General features: G+C 43.5%; 1 protein-coding gene across 1 annotated transcript; it reads right to left on the reverse strand.

Annotated features, from left to right (window-relative positions):
• Positions 1–12,865: 12,865 nt before the first annotated feature.
• Positions 12,866–19,479, reverse strand: LOC121082277 (epoxide hydrolase 1-like). Its single transcript, XM_040581619.1, is given in 7 exon segments — positions 12,866–13,205; positions 13,207–13,240; positions 14,206–14,331; positions 14,657–14,765; positions 17,501–17,700; positions 18,895–19,075; positions 19,371–19,479. Coding segments are annotated over 7 exon segments (927 nt in total). The 3' UTR covers positions 12,866–13,037.
• Between the last annotated feature and the right edge of the window lie 851 nt (positions 19,480–20,330).

The raw sequence follows: 20,330 nt of genomic DNA on the forward strand, positions 1-20,330 counted from the left end.
CTCGGAGTGTTCAGAGCGTGAAATCCATCCCTGGGCTGGGAAGTCTGGCCTCCGTCCCTCAGGGCCAGTGTCCCTGGCCACCTGGCAGGCACTGCTGGGAGGCAGTGGCCACCGTGGGTGTGAGAAACTATGGACTAGGGTATTGTTTATTAAGATTTATGTTAAGCTCAATGTAAAGTTTAGGCAACGAAATATATGAAAACGCTTATGCAAACAGCTACCAGACACTGCTTGTGAAAGATAAGATAACCGCCAGATGTCCAGGAACCGACAGAAACAAGACAGACAACCCCACATAAGGATATATGAGTGAAGGGTCAATACCTCCACTACTTCATGAACACGGGTAAAGATGTATGAAAAGGGACTGTTTGAACTGCTCAGGGCGGCAGTTGGTGGAGCGCAGACTCCCCTGCCGTCCAGCGCTGTCTTTGCTCATATTCTACTTGCTATAATTAATAAAATTTTAATTGGATTATGATCCGTTGCAGTCTCAATTTATAACAATTTCTGGTGCTGTGACTCGGATAAGGAACAGTGGGCTTTGGTCCTCCGGGGAGGCGCCCCGCGACATTTCGCGGCCCCGCGACCAACAGCTTACTCCAACCTTACCGACGAACCTGAATTCTAGAATAATGAGCAAAGGAGAAACCGGTAAAATCCCATAAAAATTCTGTGCACGGGAGTCTGGACGAAGACGCAGGACACGTAAGTATATTGCGAAGTTGTTCGCGGGTTTGCCGTTCGGGCGGGATTGGGTTTCCTGGAATATAACGAGTGAGAGGTTCGATATACTGAACCAAGCGAGTGCGGACTCTTAAGTACTGCGTCTCCCATCTCCTGCGAGGGACTGGGCCAGGAACAAGGGGAGCGAGTGAGTGTATGTTTGTGGATGTTCCAGAAGATGGGGGCGAAGGGCAGCAAGCCTTCGACTCCCATGGGAAGGGTACCCACTGTACCTAAGAATACCCCTCTGGCATATATCTTGGACAATTGGAGATATTTCCCTGGAACCCTAGGGAAAGATAAGCAGAAAGTGATAGAATATTGTACTAAGATATGGGGAGGGAAGAAGATTTCTAAAAATGTCTTTTGGCCAGTCTATGGGTCAGAAGAAGATTGGGTAAGGCAGCAATTAAACCTCTGGGTTAATAATAAAAAAAAACCCTTAACCCGGAGGAGAGCCAATATGCGGAGGTGTGGCTAAAAAACCGGGAGCTAGACTTTACCCGCTGAATGAAATAAAAAAACTAAACAAAAGAAAAAGAAGGGAGAGTTAGACGAAACCCTTCTAACCCCCCTCCTTACATTTCTCCTCCTGCTCCTGCAGAGGTCCCCAGAGCGCCCACTCCCCCACCAGAGTCGGAACAAGGGTCTCCCCCTCTTCCTAAACGCGTAACTAGAAGTCAAAAAGGGGCAGCTCAAATATACCCCCTAAGAGAAAAGCCCATGGGGGGACCTCAACCTGTGATCGGATATATTTCTGTGCCTCTAAATTCGGCTGACCTACGAGATTTTAAAAGGACCGAGATGGGACACTTAATTGAGGACCCACTCGGAGTGGCAGAAAGATTAGATCAATTTCTGGGACCAAATCTTTATACTTGGGATGAGATGCAATCTATCCTTTGTCAATTATTTACTACCGAGGAAACCCAGGGACCCCAAGCAGATATTAAATGGCCACTCCAAAGACCTAATTGGGATAATCAGGATCCGGCGCATAGAACTCATATGCAGGACCTGAGAACTATAGTAATTCAGGGGATTAGAGAAGCAGTACCCCGTGGCCAGAATATCAATAAAGCATGTAATGAAATGCAAAAGAAAGATGAGAGCCCCACTGAGTGGCTGGAAGGACTGAGGAAAGCCCTTCAGCTGTACTCTGGGGTAAATCCAGACAACCCTTTAGGGCAAGCGCTCCTCAAAACTCAGTTTGTGGCAAAATCATGGGAAAAACTTTAGCGGAACACTTCAGCAGGAGAGGACAGATAAGGGTGAAAGAAATAATTAAGCAAGAAAAGCAGATGGCCAGCAAGGGCATAAATTACCTTAGACTGATAAGAACACTGCAAATGAGCAAAAGGTGAAAAGTACACCATGAGGAAGACCTACAGCCTTCCTCCCATAGACCACGGCCCACATTCTAAAGACCCCGGCCCACAATTTTTGGAAGAATCTGCGCAAGCGTGAAAGACTGATAAGCTAATTAGCATATGAAGCGAGGGTAGGCGGGTTCAGGTAATGAATATGTATAGGCGTTAATGGAATATTCATTGTTTCAAGCTTATTTGCTGCAGTGTTGCTTATTTTGGTTACCGGATTTATGGAATGTGGAATTTGACTTTGATAATTGTTACTGTGATTTTGGCTATATTTTTGATAATAATAGTGAGCTCTTGGTGTTGCTGTAGAAAGATACCTGTGTGTTGCATTTTGTAAGTAGTAATTCTGTAAGTGATAAGTGTGTTCTGTGAGTGTAAGCTGGGAAAAATGGGAGGAAAGCAGAGTGGTGGGATTTTAAAGAAAAATCCGCTAGGGTGTGTTTTGAGTCATTGGAAGGATATTGGAGGATCCGCTGGTGGAAATGTGAATAGGAAAACATTGATAAAATATTGTAATCAATGGTGGCCGCTTTATAAGCTGGAATGTGGAGAAAAGTGGCCTTTTAATTAATAATTACAAGGTTATTAATAATTGTTATACTCATTTATGCTGGAAATGTGAGAACATTTCTGTATTCAGTATATTACAAATGTTGGTATGTGGTTATTGTCTTGAACATCCGAGGGGTGAATGTGAACCTCTGTATGTTTTAAAGTGTATATGGTGTAAAGAATTATTATATGTATGGTGGCGACAAGAAATTGAATGCCCTGACTGTAAGGTTTGGACGCCTTGGGATAAGAGAGAGAGCTGTAAGTGAAATTAGAGTCTCTGTGGCTGGGATAGCGGTTGAGATAATAGTAAGAAAGGTCACTGGAAGGAAATGGGGGGGGCAGCTGGGGGAAGCGTGAATAAGAGAACTTTGGCTAAGTACTGCAATCAGTGGTGGCCCCTGTCTAAGTTAGGGGACAGAGAAAATGGCCCTTAAACGGCACACTGAATTATAATGTTTTGCTAAAATTAATGTTATTTTTAAGGCGAGAGGAAAAATGGGATGAAGTAATGTATGCTGGTATGTTTTTCACTCTGAGGAATCACCCAGAGTGGCAAAAGAGTGTGGTACTAACCTAGCTCCACAAGATCCCTTAATATTAGCAATGGAAAAGGATCAGAGGGGAGGCTGTGGTTCCTTCTATGGAGCAACCAGAATGAAACACGTTGTAAGATAAAAAACTTGTGCTAATGTATGTAAGATCTGAAGCCGGGGGGGTGGAGAGTCAAAAAACCCTGTGAAAGTGTTAAAGTATTAAGGTGAGTTTGTACAAAGCCCCGTATCCCCTCGAAGGTGCGGCTGAGTCACGCTGGACGCATGGCAGGGTGTTTGCTGTTTGCCTGCGAAGGCTGATATGTAATAACACAGACTTAAAGAAACAAGTAGCAGATGTGCATTCAGGGTAAGAAAGAGTTAAAACAGAAGTGCTGCTGCAGAGGCAGGCTTGTGTAACCTGCAGAGCAGGAAGAGCATCTCCTGCCCCGAACCCTTCTGCTGGTGGGGAGGAGGGGGTTGCTGTTGCTGACGATTGAGCAGAAGGACCTGACAATGTCACCCCGATTGCTGCAGCATTTGCAGCACAACAGGACCGGTAACGGCCCCTCTAGGGCAGGCAGTGGGTCTGAGGAGAGTAAAGGTGAATCTCTGATGGGGAAATTTAGATGTTTGAAAGTCAGTTGTGAATAGGACTGGATAAAGGTTCGAGTTGATTTTTACTAAGGTAATCGTGATGTAGAAAAGTTGGTGAATACAAAACCAACTTATTTGGTGTTAAACTTCAGTGAAAAGAATTTGTTACAGTTGTGGGAGCTGCTGGCCACCAGGAAAACATCCTGAAACCTTTAAAGTACAAACTAAGAAAACAAGTAAGAATGCCAAATTCACCAAAATCTTTAAGTGGAAAAGAAATCTTTAACCAGGCATATCTGGAAATAAATTCCAGGTAAGGAAAAAATGCTTTACCTGTTACAGTAAAAATGATAAGGGGAAGGTCTGCCTAGTTCAGGTAAAACAATATCCCTTGCTCAGCAAGGCTATGGGGAATATTGGCAGAAAAACTGAAATAAAATACACTCTGTAGCAGTTCTACTAATGTAAATCTGTGTGTTTTACCATGACGGTGACTTGTTATGGGATGTGCAGATGACACTCTGCAGCAGCAGAGGAGGTAGGAAAGGAGGAATTATCCTTAACACCAGATGGTAAAATCCAAACTGTAAGTACAGATCAGGAGCCAAACTATTCTAATGATTCTCGATTACCTGCTAGCCGAAGAAGGAAGTGTTTGTGGTAAAGTAAATGTTTCCAATTGTTATTTGAAAATTGATGGCAATGGTGAGGGAGTTAAACAAATCACATCAGAGACAGGGAAGTTAGCCCATGTTCCGTCCGAACTCGGAAAGACACGAATATTGACTTGTTTTCCTGGCTTCTCGGGAGCCCCTGGGTAAAACGAATCCTATTTTGTTATGTGGTTTAGCCACCTTATTGTTTTTGCCATGTGCTGTTCCATGTTTTATAAGATTAATTCAACACGTTGTAACTAACATGCAATTTGCTATTATGATTTCACCCAATGGCATTAAACAAATTCTAGTAGTACGCCGAAATGTACAGTCGACAATACAGATTATATAGTTAACACAATAACAATTTAACAGCAAACAGGAATCTGGGAATAATTAACTATTAACAATTCATACAACAATGTAGGCTGATGAAGAATACAAGTAGAATAGCAGAGAAAACAACCATCAGGAACGCACAGACGGGGATGTGGTAACATCTTTTATACTTTTCCACCTCCGCCATAAGTTCTTGACGTGTGACAGCAGAAAAACGCACCCTCTGCCTAAACAACGAGGAAAAAAAAAAAAAGGGGGGGGGTTTGATTCCCCTTTATAATGAACCATACAGGTTAGACGTTTAAAAAACACTCACCTTACGGGATGTTCAGAGGGGGAAATGCGCACTCCAGACCCTTCCTCCCTGGCAGGTGACGTGGCGGTCTGACGGTGAGAAAACATTGCATTGAAAGCAAGGACCTGTCATTTGGCCATAGTGCCATAAATGTTACCATTAACAAACTTACCGGAGTGGTAAGCTCGGGAAATGGGTCCAAGACTTCATCTGGACACTCAGCAGCCATCTTTTATCGTGTATGCCTTTGAACATGCGCATGCGCAATTTTAAACCCCACAGAATGTACTGGAACAATCTGGAAAGACCGCGCATGCGAAATCCCTGTAGTCTAGCCATGGTAGTGACGCATATATGTATATATATATATATATAAAATGCTTAAAGAAACTATAGTATTTATAGTTCATTTATTACTTAAGTGGAATGTATAGTTATAAGTGTTGTTTTTAGGTTTTGTTTTTGTAGGTTATTATTATATGTATTACCCAACCCTTTTGATTTATTTTGAAAACCGTGTGTTAGATGTAAAGTAAATTCAATGAATCATTTGACAACCAGTAAACAACAAATAACAATTTCTTAACAAACATGAACTAGAAGTTGAATAACAGAATAACAGTCCAGCAAAGTCTCATGTGAGGTGGAAAACAGGCTTCTTCACTCGTGAGTCCAGCACGGTCCTGAATAATGTCGGGGTGGTAACTCCATCTGTTCCCTCCACGATAGTCTGTCTCTGGTCCTTGGTATTTTTCTTCACGAGGTAACGAAAATGAACAGAAACAAATAACAAGTCACATGGTAACTGCTGGAGGTCAACAGTTTTCTTTTGTTTATGTAACAGTCTCTCGCACTCTGCTTTGGTATCCCATGGGTTCCACTTCTCGGGGCGGATTGCGAGGAAGAGATCGCACTCTTCTGTACCGGCGTGACCAAAAACACTCACAAAAGCACATACTGATGGTTACTGTAGTCATGATGGGACAAAGGCTGAACAGCAAAACCGTACAGACTGTGTCGTCTCCTGCTCCCATCTTTTCCAAAATGATAAGGATTGTTTGTGGCAAGACAAACGAATTGGTCCGTGACCCTCCTGGTCAAGATTCAGGCTAACGCCCTGACCAAAACTGCACAATGAAAATGCATGCGCAGCCTAACCTTAAAGGGGCATGAAAATTTACCCCTTTAAATGCCCACCTCTTGGCTCTTGATTCTTAACCCCCACAAACAAACCTTATATATGCTAAGAAATGTTTTATTGTGTTTTGTTATGTCATCCTGTTATGATAATGTTTTGAAATTAGCTTATGACATGTTTGAGTTTTGAGTTGTTAGCTAACGTTTGTTAGGGATTTATAGTTCTTGTTAGTCATTTGTAGTTATTGCCTGTTATTGTTTATTGATAATGGTAAATGGGTTTAATGCTTAGATAAAGATTGTTAACCTCCTTTGTATAGTTGGCAGAATCTTTTCTCTGTCTCTATCTATGCCACCCACGGTGCAGCAATGTTGAGCCTCGGGGCGGTGTGAAGGACGTTATTGGGACATCGCTATCTGTCTCACCATTGCTGGCTGACCGCAAAACAACACAGAGACGGAGATACCCGAATCACCCAGAATAGGAGATGTCCGGGGAATACCCTGCTTAAAACACCCCACTTCCAGACATGTATGTTGGGTTGTTTGCCGATGTCTAAATTGTAATAGAGATTGGTCCTGTGTTTCATTTAAGAGACAACCTTACTGTATGAAATGTCACAATGATTCGATACGTACCAGGGGACCAGAGGATCAAGTGGAAATTCGTAAATTATTTTGTGGATGGGAACTGTCAGTACCTGAACTTTGGGAAGTACATGAAACAGACTGGTACAGAGTTTTAAGAAGTGTACTATAAGATTCGCCTGGAAACGGACACAACAACCAAACAGGTGGAAATATATTTAAGAGATAACTAACTCTTTAGACCTTGGAAATTATTGACAGGATAACAGCAAAATTCCCCTCAAGACTACCTGCTGCTGCCGAGAAGATACTGATATCCCGTTGCTCTCTGCAAAAGAGTAGACGAGGAAGGCAGAGAGGTACTGAACAGTGGGGAAATGAAAGCTAGTATCCTATTAATGGTATTGATTACCATGACTTTAAAAAAAAACAAAAAAAAATGAGCATTACTCTTCAATTGGACCTTAGGTTGATGGGAAGATTCAATAGAAGTTCGGTACAACGTGACAGCCGGATCCCCAAAATTCCAAGTTAAATTGGAAGATTTAGTCTTTTATGAACTAGACCCACCCGGTCGATGAGAAAGAACAATAAAACCTTTTATCTCTGCCCCAGTTCGAATCCAGGGAAAAGCTATTGCAATTTCCCTAATCACTATTACTGTGCATACTGGGGATGTGAAACCATAGCTTCAAACTGGGACGTAGCCATTAAAAATAGATTCTTAACTATAACATGGGGACCCGGAGGATGCAATCCGCCAGCTCCTAGCTGGGATAGACACGTAGAGGACCCCCATCTTGGCAACTGTAAGCTTGTTATGTACTAGAAATCCTGCAGCCTAACGACCACAGATGGCTATTAGGACGAACCTGGGGAATAAGATATTGGGAACCTGGAGCTGCTAGAGGGGTCTCTTCTATCTAGTTCCCCCAGTCTCTCCCCAAAAGGCAAGTAGCCCTGCTCCTGGCAAAGTTTGATGGCCCTCCACTGAACTCGCTCACGGATGAAAGACCACTCTCTCTTGCACTGGGGCCTCAAAATGATACCCAGGGAGCTGGACACAACCCAGGGACTGCCAGGTAGCAGCGTACAATCCCCTCCCTCAGTCCCTGGCTATGCTGCTCTTCATACAGCCCAGGACACCGTTAACCTTCTCAGCCGGCAGGGCACCCTGCTGGCTCATTCTCAGCTCGCTTTCTGCCAAGACCCTCTGGCTATTCCCAGCAAAGCAGCTCTCCAGCCAGGCAGCTCCAGCACGTGCTGTAGCAAACGGTTGTTCCTCCTACTCTCCTTCCATGAAGGTACGCTTACCAGACTTCTTCTGTCACTTCACCAATGTTCACTCAGGTCACAAACAGAAAAATGCAGGCAGCTTCCTACCATGCAATTTGATATGCGCCATCACTCCCATCATGTAACATGGACACCACAATTTTGCTTAGAAGATAAGACTTAGATGTGGATGCAGGAGAGCTGTGACACCTCCCCTGTGCACAGCACAGGCTGAATGACCAGCTTTTCTGGTCAACTGTATCTGCCTGAAAACTGGATATTTACTGCAGGTCGATACTTGAGCGTATTCAGGCGAGGGAACAGCTGGGGAAATGGTAGGTGAAGAACTAATTGCTTAGTGAAAAGGCTGCTTATTCCGTCTGACGTGCGGAATTAAACTCTGTAACTCGGGGTAAGTTATAAAGCGGGGTGTTTATTGCGGTGCCAGGTGCAAGGGGGGTCGCTCCTCCTGACTTGCACACGTAGTTTTACTCACGATACTTATTTACACAGTGAAGTTGGTTAGTTCTGCCCAAAGCCTACACCTACGAGATAATTATGGGTTAGTTGCCTTCTCGCTGCAGTTTAAAGGTAGAGTTCATTTTAAATTTCCTCCCCATGCTCCCCGGGCGGGGGGGTTCACTCTCTTTGGGGGTCCATTTGAGTAGGAGGTCGGGATCTCCCCCACCACAGTGATTGTACCCCGGTGTCCTTGAGCCTTACCCCTTCAGCAGCCCGTTTTCTTCCAGCAGCTCGCAGGCCCCCGCCAGAGGCTCCGTATTCACAGGCCGGTGGGGCTCAGCTCCCCCTGCCCTGGCTGCCCCCCGAGGCGCTGAGCGGGCGAGCCCCAGCCCCTCTCTGCAGGCAGGGGGGCTCCTGCCCGCCTGCCGGTGGCTGCTGGCCCCGGGGCGGCTCCTGCCTGCAGCCCGGCTTTCGGGGGGCACCGCGCTGCCTGGGGTCGGGGGGGGCACAGCCCTGAGCGCTACAGCTTGCCTACCGGCAGGCAGAGCCGCTCGGCGTTAAGGCCAGTGTAGTTTTTGCGTGTGTTTGGTCGTGATTTGGCTTCCAGAGAATAATGCTTTTGAGGTATGATGGCATGAAATCATGATTGAAACAGAGCAGGCATCTGCAGGAGAAATACCAGCTTGGGTGTAAGTCGGTGAACTGTATTGCCTCTCCCCAGCATTACCGTTGTTCGTTGTTGGAGGGAAATCGGTCGTGACAGAGGTATTGTTAGAGTTTACCTCTCCAATGAAATGCCAGAGACTGGCCAATTAGAAAATGTGATTTATTAAAGCAAGCGACAAGTAAGCAAAACCGCGCTGGGCGGCCGGGGAGTCTCCTGCTCCAGCAACGGCGCGCAAATTCAAGCAAGCTGAGCAAATTCAAGCAAGCTCTTTCACTCACTCTTTGTTGCGGATGTCTTCAGTGAGCTGAAGGCTCTCCCTGTCATGGGCACTGTTGTTATGCTCCAAGGACACCGTGATTGTGGTGTTGATTGGTTCCGGCCCAAGCTCAACTATAAAGTGCCGACTCGAGGGAGGAAACTAGCTGTTAACTTGTCCTGCGATGGAGACATCAACAGAAGTGCCTCGGCTCCTCAGCATGTGACCTCTACTTGGGAGGACTATGTCTGGTTTCAAGCACCAGCGGCGCTCAAAGGCTTTCACGAATGACCCACACTCTGTAGAACTTTAATGGAATATCGAATAACCTTTGGTGCCGCTTTAAGCGATAACTTTATCAAATACAACTGTGTATTCTTGTCTGTCTGGATCCTTTATTCAGGGTGTCTACTACCTTCCTGTAGTTCAACCGTGTCCATCTGTTTTCATCTCCTGAATGGCTGTTGAAAGCAATTACCCTTTAAGGCACAGCTGCACAAAGATACAGTGATTCTTTGGGGACCTGAGTTATGGTACAGGAGACTAATTGGCGCGTTGGGAGTAAAACTTTCCTGCTGTGTACTTGCTGAACTGGCAAATACTGGATAAACCTTTTCCCTCCTGAGTTTTAATGTGGCCATTACTAAATTAGCTGATTGCTTGGGACTCTCTCTGGGTAATGTACATGACTATTAACACACTTGGCCTTTACTAAAAAGGCTATAGCCATTCTTACCCGTAAAAGGAGACCTTTGTAGTCTGATCAGGCTTGAGTGAGTACTCGAGTGTTTGCCTATCTATTTGATAAAATTAGACTTCTCTGTAACTCAATTTCAGTTACTTAATAATCCAAACAAAGAGTGGGACTTCTGAGTAATTGGGAGGTCTTGCACTGGTGACAAAAAGAGATTGATTGGCCCTGTGGAAGTGGGGAAGCACGTCTTCCTATTTTTTTACTAACCTTTAGCCCAACAGCCTTGACGGTCAGTTAGATATACAGTTAGAACTAAAAGCAAGCGGTTTCTGCTCTAACCCTCTTCAGAGGAAGTAGGACTGCGGCGAATGAAGAGACGGGACGCAGCTTGATGCAAGCAAATGTCAATTTATTGTACAGAAGCACGAGGTTTTATACACTTTCAGAAGCTGCGCGTTTTAAACAGATTGGTTCTTGAAGCTAAGCCTTGCATACTAGGCAATCCCCGATTGGTGGTTAGCTGCCATCAATTAACAGCAAGGTGTTACCTTTCCTTGGCGCCATCCGTCTCCCACTCCCCTGTGCTCTGCAAACACGCCTCATCATGTTAATCCTTGTCCAGACAAGCTCGAGCACATTCCCCTCAGCAAACGGATTGCCACGCATGGTCCTAGTTTCCAGCCCGCTCCTGCATCTCCCCCTTCCTGTTGCACAAAAAGAACCTTTGAAACCGAACGAGTAAAAACAAGGTATAAGTAATAGAACAAATAAAAAACCAACTGAGACATATTATCAGTGTCAAAATAACCCGCTGTCTCTGTTCCGTACAATTTGACAATTGCCCCTTTTTGTTTTTGAACAGCTAGGACCAGGTTTGCCATGTTCTGCAGGGCCCTTGCAAACATGACAGCAACCAAGGTAATAGCAAACAAACAATACTGCCAGTTGAGTGAATGGATGCCAAAAAAGACTGAAATTTTCTCAGATTTTGATACCATGTTGCTGCAATGGGGCGCCTAAAATCCCCGCAGCACATACCATCCAAATCCTCACAGCCATGTCCTTGAACCAACAACAAAAAGCAGTGGCAATTTTGACTCACATGCTTAACTGCCTACCAAACAAGGTGATTTAACTCTTTAATGCTTTCCCTGCTGTTACTCCGGATAAGAGAAGAACCGCTGCGACACGTTCCCATCGTAGCCTCCTACTACATATAGCATCTACAGAAAGACAATGATCGACATTCAAAGTGTAAACAGTATCATCTTCTTTTGGATTAACATTATACATAGGTGGAAGGGCACACCAAAAAAGAACTGGTTCAGTCAAAAAGTTCGAAACATAGTGTGCCTTCTCTGAACATACCTCTGGGGTCATTCCCTTCGTTCCCTCTTTTTTTATGCAAAGAGAAACACTTCCACCAAAACAGAGAAGCCCCTATTTACATCTCTGAGCCCGGACACAAACCGCAGCTGTATGCGCCACCAGGCTCAGGGCAGGAATCATTCATGCCGTTGCACAGCTATATATCTCTACAAGCATGCAGACACCTATTAAACACTAGATAACCATGTTTATCTTTCCTATTCTCCTTCACAATACCTAGCTGTTTCTCCCATTAGTTTCCAGCCCGCTCCTGCATAGGACTCCTGCCCCAATATGCTAGCTTGTTCTCACTTAAGACAACAACAATAAAAGTTAGTTTCTTGCTTGCTTTTACTTCTAAGTCTTAGACTCTTCAATGTTTATGAAATGTGAAGAGGCGGTGAGGCGAGTGTGATCAAGTTCAGCACTATCTTTACTTGTCAAACTCCTGTTCAAAGTCAGAAGGTATTACTTGGGAGCAGAACTCGAGCCCTTTCTTCTGGCCTGGTGTCTAGTGCAGAATGGGAGAAGGAGGGAGGGTGAGAAACACTTGAGAGCTTTGAACAGTGTGTCAAAACTAGGTGTCTGCTGGACTTAACCTTCAGTCAGCTACTTAGAAGTGTCTGTAATGTAGTGAGCTTAACAGCTCCAAACAGCTCTATCCCATTTGAAGAGAAACTCGAGCCTACTGGTAGCAAGGTTGCTTGCAGCTTCTTGCTAGCAAAAATTGCACGATGGTGTGATAAGAATCGTTTGAAATGAGGGTAAAGGTTGAAGTAACCTGCTACGCTTGGTGCATATTTTAACTTTACCATTTGGAATGGAATGATAAAGAACGAAGAGGAAATTAAGTTGGTATTTTTGAGCTTGGAGCACACTAGGAACGCTGTCTCTGCCTTGTTATCCATTAAACATCTGTTTACATAGTGTAGTAGCTGCTAAAGCTAGCCATAGGGGGAAAACCTGTTAGAATGAAGAAAGCTGCCTTGTGTGCAGCTGCCCACTTGAATATGTAATTCCTGGTCTCTTGAATGAAACATAACTTGAGCGTAGGAGTGTTTGTGCTCAGGAGATCAAAACCCTTTACACTTCCACCAAAGCTGCTTGTGATGCATATTTCAGACGCTAGCACTCGAGTGTTTAAAGAAGCTTTTAAACAGAAGCCTTCGTTCTAAGGATCAAGGGGCTGGTTTCTTTCTACTCTCTTCCCCAGATGAGTGCAGTGTTACTGCAGTAAACCGTTCATGTATTCTGTTACACTTGAACTATGAGTGCAGCAATGATACGGTGCCGGGAGTGAAAGAAGACAAGTTGCTTATTTTGGGGTTTTTTCTTTTACTCTTTAGAAAAGCTTTAGAGCTTCATTAACAATTTTAGTACTGTAATGATTATCAAAATGAAATGTTGTTTTCTCTATGTGATTACATTGGATTTATTTGATCCCTCAAAGTAAAGGTTCTGCTGGTGGCAGAACAACTTGCTTCTGTTCTATATATGTATCTAAAGTGCATGTTCACAGCTGTTCCACCTTTCTGACAAAGTGCATGATGTCTTGTGCCAGAAGCTTTGGTTCCTCAAAGGCAGCAAAATGCCCTCCACGTGGCATGTAAGAGTAAGTGATGATGTTCTTGAAGACCTCCTTTGCCCAGACCCGTGGTGTATGTACTAGCTCCTGAGGAAAAAGCTGCAGTCCCTGTGGGAACATACACTGCAAACCTAGAGGACATTAACTAAGTGCCTTTTTGAAAAAAGTCCTGGGGAAATTCTATAAAAACCTCCCGACTCTAGTAATTGCCACAGTCAGCTGGCAGAGCTTCACCGCAGCGACACATTTTGTGGTTTGTACTCTGCTGAAAAGCTTTGCTTGTATTTGAGTCTCCTTGAGTATGAGAATATTATACCCAAAAACGTAAAGTAGAGCCAACTTCGCACACGGTTCAATCTTGAAACGTTTCCTATTTTTAAACTTACCTTGTTTTACAGTTTTGCGATAAATGGCAAGACGCATCACCTCTTTGTGACAGTCAGAAATGAGCCTGCTCAAGTTTACTTTAGAATTTATAGTACCAGCGTAACGAATGAGTTGAGGAAAGGTAAGCTGGCTCGGTCTACAAAGGAAAAGACTCTTCTATTTGTTTGTGTGATCAATCACATGGAATTCCGTTCTGCAGCATTTTCTGGTCAGCCTCTCTTATAGTCATCTTAAAGTCAGTGGCTGTTAGAAGGTGCTTGGTTTGTTAGAAGGTACTGCTCTCCAAATTGCTTCCCCAAGTTTGTGCTTAACACTTGTAGTCGTTAGTTTTATCCACCACTAAGCTGTATGCTTCCTAATTCAGTTTAAACGTCTCTCTTGGAAATGCTCCTGATTTTCTGTTTTGTTTTAACTGAACTGAGCCAGAGATCACATTTGTTTGGTGACTAAGTATATAGACCTGTAGTTTGAACACAAGACTGAATATAGTTTGATATGTCCGCTGCATTGTCTTGGCTACAAGCTACTTTGTGTGAATTACAGGTTCAAAAGAAAAATGACTCAACTATTTTTATCAAAAGAAAATAAGAACTTAGATTATTTTTTTTAACAACTTAAGTTTGCTGTTTTAAAGTAATCTAAATGTTTATACAGGCAAACGTGGTTCAATCTCATTTGCAAATCTTTCTTACACCTACCACTTCATTACCTGGCATCACCTGTTAGACCAGGGTCCTTGGAGATGTTCTCCTTGTAGAATCGCATTGAGGACACAATGGAGGATGTCACGCAATAAATCATCACATTGGCCAAAAGCTCATCAAGAGTGTATTTGCTATTGATAGAAAAAGATGAAGACGTTTCATTGGAAGCTGTTTCTCAATACGCTATATTGGGCTCATGCCCTGAAGAACAGTTGTTCTTGTTCTCCACTTGTTTTCAAGCAGCAAATTAATTGGCACCCATGTGCCCAGAGCAAAACTGCCCGGTGCTGAAGCAGTAGTTTGCAGGCGGTCTGCTGTAAGTTTACACTACTACTTGTCATGTGTAACCTTTCATGCTCAAAATTCAGCTTTGGCCAGTCTTACCTATCTCCTCATTAGTTACCATTGCTCATTCTTTTAATGAGTCCTCTCATGGAAGAGCACCTGTTTTCTTACCTTTCCAAGCCTCCATCATCTTTATGCAGAAATGATTTATCTCTCCAGGTAGAGAATTTTTCCAATATATATGCAGCAAGCCCCACAGGGGAGTCATTCAGTCCACAACCTAATTCAAGAGAAGAAGAGAACCATTGCAGTTGCCTGGCATTGCAAATACTTCAGTGGGAGTTAAACTGGACTTACATCAATTCTTCAGAGTTTTCTATGAGAATTCAGTAAAGAGTGCGTTTTACTAGCCCTGGTAGTACTTTATTCTTGAAAAGTTCACCCCAATGGAATTTTGGCTATAACTGACAGCACTATAAAGTTGAGCAATTCCTATACAAAAGAAAATAGGAGTTAAGAAAATCCTCTGGGCTTCTTGGTAATGTGTGGCAGAAAGAGCAAATTCAGATGTAAAGGGATTACACTCTGAAAAGAAATTTCAGATAAACTGTTTGGGAGCACTGTCCTGCTTAGGATGGCTAACTGGGACCCTGAGTGCTGTTCACTTTCTATGTAATTTAAACAACAGTGGAGTGTTGTGTATCTGCTATCTGCTCCTGCCTTTGGGGAATGCTAACAAACATTATAAACACAGCATATTATATCTGTGTTTCAACCTGTAAAACGGGTGGGGATTACTTCAGCAGTGGTAGAGCTTGCCTTGGGAAAATTCCTGTGCCACACTCCAGGCTGTAGTTTTACAGTATCCATAGAATTGCCTACTCTCAAGTGTATTTTAGTGTGACTTTAGCACTGAATGACTGCGTAGAAGATGATGCACAATGTGATTTCAATTTAATAGTGGACATAGTTAATGCAAAGTAAGTTTGTGCATTGGCACAACAGTTTCCCTGTGCTGTCAGGCCTAAAGTGATTTGCTACACATCAAAGTCATGTAAATGTTTTGACCAGCAAAGGTAGGGCAGGCTAAAATGTGCCAGCTAACATATGACCCGTCTGGAGGTGAGCATTTTCTGAGCTGAAAGCTGTCTCCGAATCACTGTATTCAACTTTCATGGACTGGATGCTCAGAAATACCAGTCTTGTTTGCAGCTTACTAATGATTCAACCTGTACACATCTTAGGTACCACAGCTTCTGGTGAGTGAAAATACTGTAGCTTTGCTTTAAACCTGCCTAATGAGAACTAAACTGATAATATAGATATTTTTTGAGACTAAGCAGGGAATATGTATTTTTTCCCCCTATTTATTTTCTGCCTTTCACAGTGTGCTACAAAATCCCTGCTCTTCTTTTTTTCCAGGTTAAAGAGTCCTAGACTATGTACAGTGCTTGTAGGGAAGCTGCTTGGTCACTTTAGGGTTCTTTTTCTCCCCTTCTTGTATTCTTTTGATTATAAAATATATTAATGAAACAGGGGTGGAACAGATTCTAAATATCATGGATTTAGTGTTTTGTCTTACTCTCTTTTTGCTTTCTTTAAGAGTTTGTAAGATTCTCTTAAAGTCTGAGCTGTCTGATGTTTCAAAGCACTGTCCTTGACTCTTGGATTCTCTCACATAGCAGCAACCAAACTAGAGCCCATTGTGATTTTCTTCCTCTGCTTAAATTGCTTTGGACTTTGTTGACATCAGTTTTTATTGGCCAGTTTAATCAACCAGTCACTTAACTGCAGAGAGTTACAAAACCATTTATCTTTAGATTAAACCAAACCCTGGATAGGTGTCAGATTTTCACTTAACCATTCACTTTTATCTGTAGAGAAATTAAGATCATATTGAAAGGTACGGGTGCCAGCACAGATTTTTGTGATACTCTCTCTCCCCTGGAACTTGCTTACTTATTTATATTCATGAATTCTCATGTTAACTAGTTATTAACCCATGAACTTAATCTTTTTCTTAAGGCAGTTTAATGTCTTTAAGAACACTGGGGGAAGGAACCTCAACAAAACTTTTCTTGGAAATTAAATATGTTCCATTACTAGATCCACAGCTTCTTGATCCTGCCAGAGCTCTGATATTTGAAGCATGATTTCCCTGTGATATTATCACCTGTAAATGAATTCTCCTTTTAAAAACATTTCTGCTAGTTTTCTGATCAGACACTAGACATACTGGTCTTTGTTTTTCTGGGGGCTGTCTTCATTGTTTGGCTTTTGAAAAGAAAACCCAAAAAACCCCAACCTGGTATCTGGTTTGTCTCCTTTTATTTCTCTGATATTGCAATCAGTTCAAGCAACAGACTAGGCATTAGCTGACGTTTCACTTTGAGTTTCCTCTTTTCCAGTTAAATGCCAGGATGGGGTGCTATTCCTTCTATGGTCTCCGTACCTGATGCCAGTCTGAGACAGCTCTGCTGTCTTTCCTGATGAGGGTTTATTTCAATAAAGGAATACCCCATAATCTTTGATAATATTATACAAATAAATCATGTCACTTTTCTGAGATGGCCATACCTTTCTTCAGACTCCTTATCTACTGGTCCCACTACATCATGCTTCTGGCTTCAGGTATTATGGCTGTGTCTACCTTTCTGCAAGTTTCACATTGCACTTGCTTATGGTATTTTTCTTGGTTTCACCCACATTTATTTCTAGAAGCTTCAGTGTCAGGGTCCTGTGCTTTACTTTAAGAGGCTTTTTGCAAAGGGTTTCTTTGCCATGGAGAAGTGGTATGCCATTTAACAGACCTTGAAAAGTGATATTTGTAGTCTCCGTCTTTTTTTAAGCGGTTCCTTTTCACTTCCTTTTACACAGCTCTTGTCCCCATGTCTTGCATTCAGTCACCAGAATTCATTGCTTCTCAAACATGGTTGGCTTTTGTTCAACTATGTGTTTATACGCCTTAAGCAGTCAGTATACAAAGTTCATAGTGATATAGAGAAGGTTCATTACCTGCAGTGTCTGGTTTGGTGGCTTGGATGTGTAAGTATCCAGACTCTCGCAATAGTTCATGTATATTCTTCTGGATGAAAGGATACATACATCGCACATCTTCCCTAGTAAAGCCTATGAGCCATGGTATATAAGCCCCAAGCATCACGGAAATCATCCTTCTCAAACCTTCTCTGCCAGCGAAGATAAGATTCACAGATCTGAAATCAAGTTAATGAATAGAAGGTTAAATCAAGCCATTTTCTGTTTCCAAATTTTCTAGAAAATAAGTCTGACGGGAGCTGTAATAGAAGCATTTCACTAAGCCAAATACATAAGCCCTTCACATTTATCGTGATTTCCAAAAAAATTTGGGAGAGTTAAAAATGGTACAGCTGGTGCCATCTCCATCCAGGAAAGTCCTATACTTCGTGGTACTGATCAGCTGCTGAAAGGCTGAGCTCCTTCCTTTTCTCCCTGCCAATTTTAAATTTATCTCCTTCCTGATTTAGAATGATGATCCTTGAGGTCTCAAATCAAAATGCAGCAGAGCTTACTTCCATGCCTAGTGAAAGAGAAGCCAAACAGCACTCCATTTTTCTCTGTACAACTCTTCCCTAGATAAGGGAGGCCAACAGCATCCTGGTTTGTGTCAGAAATTGCGTGGCCAGCAGGACAAGGGCAGTGATGCTGTACCCAGCACTGGTGTGGCTGCACCTCGAATACTGTGTTCGGTTTTAGGCCTCTCACTACAAGAAAGATGTGTCCAAAGAAGAGCAACGGAGCTGGTGAAGGGTCTAGAGAACAAGTCCTATGAGAAACAGCTGAGGCAACTGGGCTTGTTTAGTCTGGAGGAAAGGGGGCTTGGGGGAGACCTTCTTGCTCTCTAAAACTACAGGAAAGGAGGTTGTAACAAGGCGGGTGTTGGTCACTTTTTCCCAGGTAACAAGTGAGAGGATGAGAGGAAATGGCCTCAAGTCGTGCCAGGGGAGGTTCAGATGGGATATCAGGAAAAATTTCTTCACTAAAAGGTTTGTCAAGCATTGGAACAGGCTGCCCAGGGAAGTGGTAGAGGTATTTAAAAGGTGTGTAGATGTGGCACTTAGGGACCTGGTTTAGCAGTGGACTTGGCAGTGTTAGGTTTATGGTTGGACTCAATGATCTTCAAGGTCTTTTCCAACCTAAATGCTTCTATGATTCTATGAAATTTAGAAAGCGTGAGAATGCAAATACCACTGTCAATGCAAAGCACGTGAATATGACTGAATGCACAGGGGTGGGGATACCCCTGGAGAAAACAAAGCAGAAGGCGATGAGAGGCAGGGCAAACAGAAGGCAGGACCCGGACCGTGGAGCCAGAAGGTAGGGTAAGAACTGGAGAAACCTTCTCTGCACTGATTCCCTTTGCTACTCACTGTGGCAGCATCTGGGCCATGTTTGTGGTAATAAGAGATCCCCAGTCTTCTCCCTGTAGGTAGTATTCTTTGGAGCCCAATCTATTCATCAGCTTATGAAATTTCCGAGCAGTTGCTTTGCTGTCAAAGCCTGTAGGTAAAGAGAAACAGAGGAAACCTGTTTGTCTTGGTGTATCATCCCCTGGCCAAAGATCATGGTCTGACAGAGGCACATGTTTATGCTGCTGTGTAAAGGCACAGTGTGCTATGCTGCTCTGCCTTGCTCCTTGGCAATACAGTGAACACAAGATGGAAATTCAGTGGATCCCGTCCCTGGAGGAAACACTGAGCTCCTAAGCACCTCCAAGCTGTTAATTCCTCAATCTTACTAACAAGAGCCAGCTCAAACATCTGAGAGCAGACGGCAGCAACACCTTGCTCCTGCCCTCACCGGTAGCCAGTCCATGAGGCCTCTGTGCTGCTCCATGGTATATTACATAAAAGTCGGATTGCAGGAGCAATGAACAGCTTGGGAGAGCCCAGGACAATCTCTCCAACCTCTTCCTCCCCCTCCACAAATGCTCCTTTCTTGCGCAGAAAGCCCATTCTCATTGCTGAATATACCTTCCCCCTAACATCTCTTTAGTCCTCTGCTCTGCACTGTATGCTGAAGAGAAGTTACTGTTTTCCCAGCTGGAAATGGCCCCTTCTCTGTCTCCCTTATTGTCGGAAGACCTCACAAATGTTTCACTGCTACCTCCGGCAAGGACTGGCCCCTTCTGTTGCTAATTAGGGAGCTAAGAGGTTCCTCCAGGCACTTCCCAGTGAAACTGAGCCCATTAAATGAATGGCAGGCAACATCTCTGGGGGTGGGGAGCAAAATTACACAACCGCTGCTTGGAAATAGGCAGTTTGTTACGCGTGCTGGTTTTAGAGACTCAGCGACATTAAAAACAAAAGCAACTTTCAAATCCAAACCAGTGTATTTAGGTCACTGATACCCCAGGGATAATCTTGGGGATATTGGTGATGGGAGGCAGGCAGCAGGCTCTGGAAGCTTGTGCTCAGAGCCTGGATGCACAAAATGTGATAGCTCCTGCATGTGTGCCAGGCCATGGACTGAAAGTCGGGTGTACAAGACCTTTCTGTGCTCTAGGATATGGGTACTGCTGTGCTGCGTGCTAGGAGTGTTAATCCTGGAACGTAATGTGAAGGATAGCCCTTTTGGGCTTGGACACACTGTGGAGTTTTGGTAGGTGAGTGTGGTGGAGGCTTGCAGGCTTGGCTTAGCTAACCCAGGTGCCCAGCAGACGTGAGGAATTTCTTATACAGAAGGGAACTGCATACAATCAGTACAGATATAACTTTCAACTCTGCTCAGTTATCCCATTTTTGTTGTTTTACAATCTTAGGATTGCATTGCATATCTCCTGCAACCATTGCTCCAAGCCATGTAA

Source organism: Falco naumanni, unplaced genomic scaffold, assembly GCF_017639655.2.
Source record: "Falco naumanni isolate bFalNau1 unplaced genomic scaffold, bFalNau1.pat scaffold_54_arrow_pat_ctg1, whole genome shotgun sequence".
Classification (NCBI taxonomy): Eukaryota; Metazoa; Chordata; class Aves; order Falconiformes; family Falconidae; genus Falco; species Falco naumanni.